The sequence below is a fragment of the Oncorhynchus kisutch genome, linkage group LG6 (genome assembly GCF_002021735.2).
Source record: "Oncorhynchus kisutch isolate 150728-3 linkage group LG6, Okis_V2, whole genome shotgun sequence".
NCBI lineage: Eukaryota > Metazoa > Chordata > Actinopteri > Salmoniformes > Salmonidae > Oncorhynchus > Oncorhynchus kisutch.
Genome location: NC_034179.2, coordinates 53,271,270 through 53,280,590, shown reverse-complemented (window position 1 = coordinate 53,280,590; position 9,321 = coordinate 53,271,270). Strand labels below are relative to the sequence as shown.

The window sequence follows — 9,321 nt, the reverse complement described above, 5'->3', positions numbered from 1 at the left end:
TCTTTCTCTCTCTTCTTCCCTCTAATCACCCCTCCCCTGATCCATCTTAACCTCTTAGCCCATCCTCCTCTCTCTCTCTCGCTCACCCTCTCTCGCTCACCCTCTCTCTCTCTCCCTCTCTCTCTCTCTCTCTCTCTCTCTCTCTCTTCAATAACCCACACTCCGCATCCCCATCCTTCCATCCTCCCCTTCTTCTTTTCCTCTCCTGGTATTAGGGTGCAGAGAGAAGAGAGGGGGTCGGTTTAATAAAGTCCAGTTCATGTGCTTGAGGATTTCCTTTATTTGTGAGAGAGAGATGATCAATAAATGCCCTTCCCATCTGACGATCAGAGCGCATCTCTCTCTTTCTCTCCTCTATTCTGTATCATACTCTCTCCATCTTTCTGTATAATTTCTCCATCGCTCTCTCTCCCTCCATCTCTCTCTATGCCATGGGAGAGGAGGGGGGCCATCTGGGAGAGAGGGGGCTCTCATCCGCCCACCCGCAAGGTTCTTTCCTGCCCCCGGGGGGCTGGATACAGGAGCTCCCCACAGCGAGAGGAGAGTGGGTAAGACAGCACCTGCTAGGCGACGGTACCCCAGACAAAGGTACCTCTGTCCAGGCCTCACAATGGTGGCCCCTGCCTGCCTGCTCTGTCAGCCCCACAGCAAGCCATCCTTACAGTCCTCATGTATACACCCCTCCACAGCCCTTGCACAATGACTGACTGTTGTTCCCAGGGTCCCTCATATTTGGCCTGAAACCCTTCCTTTATAGCATAGTAAAGGCTGATCTCTGGTCGAGTGAATGGTTGGTGGTGTACCCCACACAGTTTGTCCAATAGGATGGTGCCCTGGGCCGGCGTGAGGGAGAGCTGATGGTCTGAGTGACTGGCAGAGAGTGTGGAGCCGCAGCACTGACCACTATATCTCTCTGTCTCTGGCCCTCTGGCCTTTGTTTGGATTCAAAGATGCCACTGGGTGGAAGCAGCCCAGGGAATTGATTTCTGGCCACTGGGCCTAGTTTTGAAGTGGTGGTGAAATGACTTCTTCTTGAGCAGCGGCTCCTAATAATGCATGAAGGAATTTTCACTCAGCCAAGGTCTGCCTCTCACTGGAGTTCATGTTTAAGGTTTCCCCCCTTCCTCGCACCTCCACATTCACACACAAACAAACGCACACACACAAACACACACACACACACACGGAGAGCCTGCTCAAATTTTAGACAGGATTGTTTTTTTTTTTAGGGCAAAAGTAGGCAGGTCACAATGATCTTAGACCATTCCTCCATACAGAATCTTTCCAGATCCTTGAAACCACAGGTTTTCAATGGGGTTCAAGTCCGGAGACTGAGATGGCCATTGCGAAATTTAGATTTTGTGGTCGAGTAACAATTTCTCTGTGGATTTTGATTCGTGCTTGGGGTTATTGTCTTGCCGGAAGATCCACTTGCTGCCAAGTGTCAGCTTCCTGGCAGAGGCAACCAGGTTTTTGTCTAAAATGTCCTAGTACTTGGTCAAATGAATGATGCTATTGACCTTAACAAGGGCCCCAAGACCAGTGGAACAAAATAGCCCCATAACATCAAAGATCCACCACCATATCTTACCATATGTAGGAGGAACTTTTCTGCACATATTTCAATGTTTCAATGCCAAACCCACCAAAGAGCTCTATTTTCATGTCATCTGACCATAGCACCGCCTGGAGTTTGCTAAACGGCATTGGCACTTGGATTGGAACCGGAAGCTATGGTCGGCAGAAAAGTAATTCATACTAAACGGTAAAGTATGGTGGTGGATCTTTGATGTTACGGGTCCCTTGTTAAGATCAATGGCATCGTGAACTTTACCCAGTACCAGGACATTTTAGCCCTGGTTGCCTCTGCCAGGAGGCTGAAACTTGGCCACAAGTGGATTTTTCAGTAAGACAATAACCCCAATCATTTCAAATTTGGTAGATTTAAAAAATACTCTGATCACGTATATTATTTAGGGTTAGGAAAGTATTAAGGCCCTACAGCCTTTACGCACTAAACATATTGGTGAATCAAAAATACAGTGGTTTGATTCATCCTGAAAGTTGACATATTTAATTGTTCAATCCATGAAATATTGGAAGGTGAAAAGTGTACAATAGGTGTTGAACAGTAGTCTATATAGTAGTCTATAAATCTACCCTAATAATCCTCACTAATGGAACTGCGACGACAATGGTCCAGTCCTCGTCAACTGTGTCCAAGGCTCCAGGTTTAAACGGCTCTGTATGGTCTGCCTTCCATAACGATTCAAATAGGCCACATGTCCCAAATTATTGCACAACTTGTAATACGTTAGCCTAATATGATCCACCATCGCTAGCGATCCTCAGAAACAACCACACAAACGTCAGTGAGGAACGAAAGGTAAACTAACGAAGTAATGGAATGATGCAAAATGTAAGGAAACGAACACTAACGTTACAGTTATAAATGTATTTGGGAATAATTAAGTGATAATGTCCGAGAAGTCAGTATTTGGAGGATATATTGGCACGGGTGTTGTGCGGCCCCAGACGAAGTCAAGTAAATGTTTAAAAGTATGAGAACAGCCACAATTCATACACATCGAAAGGGACCCATGAACGTTTGTTTAAGATGTCTTTTTATTTTTATGTAAATGTGAAAAATTGATGTTTATCGCGCTCTGGAATTAAACCCAATCGATTTCGCACATGATATGTTTATGCGTGTCCAAAAACCATGTGGTTTTTATTTTTTGTGGGTTTTTTTGTAAGTGTATACTCTGAGGGACTAACATTTCTCTGTCCTTGGCTTTATGGTATGTTCCATTCATAACAATCCTCCCATAACAGTGCATGAAGTTGAGGCAAAGGCCAAACACACGCAGGAGGTCCAATAGGTCCCATATCCCTATTGCAGCACCTGTATATCACCACATTTTTCAATACGGTGCGCAGCCTTTCCTGCAAACAGAACCTTGTCTGTCAATCAGCTTTGAGAGAGAGAGAGAGAGTCCCCCGAATGAATTAATATTAGCGTCTCTCTCTTTCCTTTCCCCCTGAGCTGGGTGACACTGGGTATTACTCTCCCCCTGCCTGCTCAAATGGCACCCAGATGAGGTTCTGCTGGAAATGAATAGCGAACGGAAACAAGGAAGTGAACGTTACATGGACATGCCAGATGATTGGTTTAATTAGCGGAGGTGTATACAATGTGATTGCTAATCGGGGGAGGGATTGTAAGCAGCGCTTGATCCTGTCTGCTAATTATGCGCCTACTAGGTTTCCTAAACCGGTGCCTCTGTCTTTCATCCGACCCAGAGAAGAAGAGGAGGGGGTCGGGAGGGTGGGGAAGGGGGGAAGGGAGGGGTGGCTCTGGGCAGGCTCACATGCATCTATAAGCGTAAACATAGACAGTATGTACATAGCTTAGCTCACATGCACTATCTTGTCTTCTACCATCAATAAAATCATCTCCCAAAAGACTATCCACGCTGGTTGAAGGTGATGCACGCCATGCCAACACAAATGCGCAGTTTAGCCAATAAGCTAGTGCTGGTCATGTTCTCTCTCTCCCTCTTTCTCTCTCTCTCTCTCTCTCAATGATGAAGGCGTTTAAAATTGTGTCTACATTGGCCTACTCGGGTTGGCGGTCAACCACGGTTGGCTAAATAATGTCTAGAAAGTGTTGCATAGCTCATTGGAGTTTGTGGACAGTTGAGGCTGATTTATATGCGAGTGTACAGTATGTCCGCAGTTTTTATTTTCTTCTGTATGAAACCATAGTGCCTCATGGAGCAGATATTATTTATGTGTGCTGATGTGGCCGTATGCGGTTTTGTTTTACATCAAGGACTTGGCTTGAGCTCTCAACGGGAGAGAGGAGGTGTAATTCAATTATGAACACAGTACAACGCAGTGTGAACATAAGAGCACAGGGTAAGTAATGGTTCGTTGTGGTAGCGTGCAGGATGAAAAATGAACAGTCATAGCCGTGTTTGACTTCTGGCCCCCTCTCTGGAGTGTGCACTACTGTACTTTCCCTGCGTCAGACTGGATCTGGTCCATGTAACAGAGGTGGTTCAGGGAAACTCGCTCGCGTGATGCATCATTTGCCTGAGACTTGCGTTAGCTCCTCACGGTCTTGTGGGGCACATTGAGCAGACACTCTTTTCCAGATCGGCTCACAGTCAGTGCATTAAACTAAGGTAGGTAAGACAACCACATATCATAGTCATTAAGTAAAACCTTGATGTGCTGAATGATAATGGCAGTATGGCTCTAGCTGTTCTCTCTTTCCCTCTGTGCTCTAGCTAGCTATCTGCAGTGATTCCCTGCAGAGTTTTCAGACTTGTCCGTCCGCCACATCAGAGCCTCTAGAGCCCACCGCATGGCAGCCAAATTCCTCCTGAATATGGCACCACTGACTGATTAACCCGTGATTAACCCTGATTAATCTTATATTAGCTGTTATTGCACACTGAGGGCTCTCTTTGATCGAGTCTATGGCTCAGTCAGTACAACCTATTGGATTAGAATACATTACCTTACGCCAGTCTCAATGGCTGTGTTTGTACGATAAAGGAAATGTGTGAAAAATGTTGCACTCGTTATGTTTGACCCAGTAAACATTGTTGGGGCGGCAGGGTATCCTAGTGGTTAGAGTGTTGGACTAGTAACCGAAAGGTTGCAAGTTCAAATCCCCGCGCTGACAAGGTACAATGCCTAGGGCAGTTCCTAGGCCATCATTGAAAATGAGAATTTGTTCTTAACTGACTTTCCTAAATAAATAAAGGTCAAATAAAAAATTGTCCAATTTATTAAATCACTTAAATGGGACTTGTATCCTTACTGATGCAGGATGTGATTTATCACTTGCTATGTTTAAATTCCAGCCTTTCCATTGGTCATAGGGGAGAGTGGGGTAAGTTGAGAAATTTTTTTACGTTCAGCATCACTCTGTCAAGGAAAATATAGTATTCTTTCTAACCAAGATATTTACATATGTTTCAGCATGTTGTGTGTAACTGGAATTAATCAGAACTAATGCCAAACATTACAGTTTTGAAAACATAGCTTGTTCAAAAATGTAGCCTCTTGGCACGACTTATGTCTGTCCTATGGGGTAAGTTGAGCCGCCTAGAAATTTCTGTACTGATTGAAATATTACCACTACCTTTTTTAAAACCATGCCTATCTATATTTCCCAAACACAATCACGATCGCTTTTTTGTCTTTTAATCATTTTAAATATATTTTAAACATAGGCGTAACACCTAAAAAACACTTTGTACTTGTTTTTAACATAGGCCCTGTTGTTACCTCATATTCCAGCGATAATGCCCTGCAATACACTTGGGAAGAAGACACTTGCTATTGGCTCAACTTATCCCATTGCCATTGGCTCAATTTACCCCATGGCCATTGGCTCAACTTACCCCATGGCAATTGGCTCAACTTACCCCATGGCCATTTGCTCAATTTACCCCATGGCCATTGGCTCAATTTACCCCATAGCCATTGGCTCAATTTACCCCATAGCCATTGGCTCAATTTACCCCATAGCCATTGGCTCAATTTACCCCATAGCCATTGGCTCAATTTACCCCAAGGCAAACATTTTGACAATATTAACCCACACAGCTACAAGGATGCACTTTCATGCTAGGTTTCGGACATCATTATTGAAGCTTATAGAGACCCCAACTGATGTATAGAACAATCTTAAAATGATCTACTTTGGTTTAGATACAAGCATCATGAAACCTCTAACACAATACATTCATTTGACTTGATGAAAATCATTTTTTGGACCTAACTTGCATACCACTTTTTCCATGTGGTTTCTTCCTTGACAGACTCCATTAAATGATGACATCTTCCTAAATATTTGGTGAAATGATTCCTTTTGTGTACGGTTTCCCAGAAACAAGGGTACCCCTCTGTTCCCTATAGAGGAAAGTGAACAAATGTTTATGAAGTGAAGATATGGATGAAGGGTATGGATAAAGAACCTGTGCAGTGTTTTCTTTATCTTTGTGTTCTTGATTACCTTGTAAGAAGAAAGAAACTCTACTTCTCTGATCCAATTAGCAGACATTTGCAGCCTTTGCAGCTGCATGAAACACGGGGACATGGAGAATCTCCCTTCTAATGAGAGAAGAAAAAAAATAGTTTGAGCAATTTGTGCTGAGTTCTTTTCCGTGCAGCGGCGTGGAGCGAGGGGTTGGGGGGGTTGGGGGTTTGGGGGGGGGGGGGGGGGGGGGGGGGGGGGTTGGGCTAGAGGTAAATTAACGTGATTGTGTTTATTTGTGGGCTGTGTGTGGGACACAGGAAGCCTCGGGGGCCTGGCCTCGCACTGTTTGTTATGAAGTGAGGAGGAAGCTGTTAGCGGTCTCTGTCCTCCATAACTGCTGGGAATGGAGCCTTTGTGGAGCCAGCCCAGTGCAGAGGCAGACACTGTTTTCTTCAGACACATGCAGCAAACACCAGACACTTTTAACCCTTCCTCAGTACTACTGAAACACTTTATTTAACATGGCATGAAGATACAAGCTCCTGGTCCATTTTTGTTTATATTCAATTTTATTTTCCCCCACCTCAGTGTATCTCTCGTCCCCTCTTGCTTACTTCTCCTCCACTGCTTTGAACAGCATGTTGTAAAACACAAACACGTCCGTATTTTTTTTCACTCGCCTGAGGTTTCCCTTTAGTTTCCTTTAGTAATTTGACATTTTCACCACATCCAGTTTGGTTTTCTCGCTGGTGTCCTGGCTGGGAGCAGCAGGGCTTTTTCAGGAACATTCTCCCCCCTGCAATGCTCTCTTGTGTGGTTTCCTTATTGAGGGCCTCCAAAGCACATGGCTGTGGTCCCAGAGGAGGCCTGAGCAGGTTCTGAACCAGAGCAAACACGGTCAGACCAGCACAGCACAGAGCAGAGCTGAAGAGAGCAGAACAGGCCTCCCTCACTAGGCATAAACACCATGTAGCCAACACACACCAAGAGATGTTTCATTGAGTAATTTTACTATTCCCTTTTTAACTTTACACTGTTTCTGCTACAGAAGGACAGAAAGAGAGGGGGGAGGGAGAAAACACTGGAGCTCTGTCCAAACAGGTCATCTCCTCTTTGCGCCATTCAATCCTTTCAGTGGGAACACAAGCAGAGCCAAGACGTCTCCTCTGGCAATCCCTCTCTCCCACAGCTTATATGAGAAAAAGATGAGCATAAAACTCAAGTTTGTTAATGAATTATTTCCACAGTCAGAATCTGGTCCCTGTAATTTGTCTTATTTTACATGAAGCAGAATGATGTTCAGAATTCCAGAGTGAAAATCATGATGTTTGTTTTGGGGCAGAGGTAAAATATTAAATGGATTTGGGAAAATCAAAGCCAGGAGGTCATGCAGGGCAGATTGGAGTCAAGCCATTGTTCAGTCATTAAAGCCAGTTGTACATGAGTGGGTCTGATAAACACCAATGGCCTGTATCTTTCTTCCTGGGGATGAGGATTGGAACATACAATTAGGTTTATTTCTGATTGCCAAACCACCCCCAAACATGTTCCAATCCTCATCCCCAGGAAGAGAGAGACAGGCCTGAGTGGGTCTGATAAACACCAAGGGCCTGTCTCTCTCTTCCTGGGGATGAGGATTGGAATATGTTTTGAGGGTGGTGTGGCAATTTAGCTGATGGATTGACAATTCAATTGACAAGTAAGCCCAAATAATTCACTGTCATAATGTAAAATCCCCAGACTAGATCTATTAAACAGATTTCAAATGGACAAACATTTCAGCAATGCCTATCCAACAATGTTGGAGGAAGAGGAGGAGGAAGAGGGGGATGAGGATAATTAAAATTAGGAGGGTTGGGGGAGGAGTATGTGGAGGGGAGGATGAGGAAGGAGAGGAGGCAGAGAGGGAGAGGAGGAGGGGGAGACAGCATCACTTAGCACTTAATGGATCATACTTCCTTCACACTAGCTAATTCCCAAATTTATTGGCACTGGAAAAGTGGCGCTGATTCCTGGAGCCGAGCCGCCGCTGAGCCTGCACTCTACGCCTCACTGCATTTATCAGACTGGAGCACAGTGAGAGACTGTAAAAGGCAACATGACCCTTAATCTCTGAGAGAGAGAGGGGGGGGGGGGGGGACGTGGGAGAGGTGGAGAGAATGGGAGGGAGAGAGAAAGAGATATGGAGAGGAAGAGAGCGATTGATAAAAGAAAGAGGTGAATATAGAGAAAAGGTGGTAAGAGAGAAAGAGAGGGGGGATAGAGGGAGAGAGAGAGAGCGAGAGAGAGAGAGAGAGAGAGAGAGAGAGAGAGAGAGAGAGAGAGAGAGAGAGAAGATTGTAGGGTAAAATTAACACAAGGAAATAATTAACCTAATCCAGGACCAGACCATGTATTTTATGGTCACCCAATAAAGTCAGCAGGATGTCTGGCTCAGGAGGGGGAGTGTGCCATTTATCCATTATTTATTTATTTGTTTATTCCTTTAATGACTTACTTGTCATGTCTCAATACTTTGTTTTACAAGACAGGGATAAAAGCATTGATTAATATATGTCATTCTAATGAAGGAAGTCAAGGGAGTGGGTTTTCATAGATTTTTTTTACCACCATTTTTTTGTAGTTATTATAATGATTTTCATTAAACAAACATTAGCGATTGATGTGTCTTTTCTGCATGTGGTTGATATTTTGAGTTTTGCCATGGCTTTAATGATTATGTTGTAGCCCACTAATGTATGTGGAGACGAGCTAGGCCAAGACTAAGGGTTGTGAAAGGGACTTTTGGCAGCTTGCTGCACTGATTTGAAAAATCTAAACTGCAACACAATCAAATGAATGAGGTTGTTTAAATTACCGCACAGGCATTGAGGAGAGTACTTGGAAGGGACGGCCTGGCTGTACTGGGAATGCCTGGATGCACACATCAGATAGCTAATTCTGACAGTGTAGAGTGACTTGAACACATAGACATTGTGAACACATGAAGACATTAGGTAAATAGTCACACCCAACATCCATGGAGACCAGAACACCCCCAGGGGGGATTCACCACAATTCAGCTCTTTCCTCCAGCAGAGTAACTTCGGTCCCTTTGGTCTGACAGCTTTCAAATCTGCACCCACCCATCTCTCCTACAGGATTCCAGAGACACCCACCCATCTCTCCTACAGGCTTCCAGAGACACCCACCCATCTCTCCTACAGGCTTCCAGAGACACCCACCCATCTCTCCTACAGGGTTCCAGAGACTCCCACCCAACTCTCCTACAGGCTTCCAGAGACACCCACCCATCTCTCCTACAGGCTTCCAGAGACACCCAC

At 44.7% G+C, this 9,321-nt stretch overlaps 1 protein-coding gene across 1 annotated transcript in view; it reads left to right on the top strand.

Moving 5' to 3' along the window:
* Positions 1–431: 431 nt before the first annotated feature.
* LOC116374319 (bile salt-activated lipase-like) overlaps positions 432–9,321 on the top strand; it is a 9,447-nt gene continuing 557 nt past the window's right edge. The window contains exons 1-2 of the mRNA XM_031825951.1: positions 432–588; positions 9,139–9,321. The exon at positions 9,139–9,321 is cut by the window's right edge and continues 557 nt beyond it. Coding sequence (XP_031681811.1) covers positions 432–588; positions 9,139–9,321 — 340 coding nt within the window. The remainder of the gene's footprint in view (positions 589–9,138) is intronic.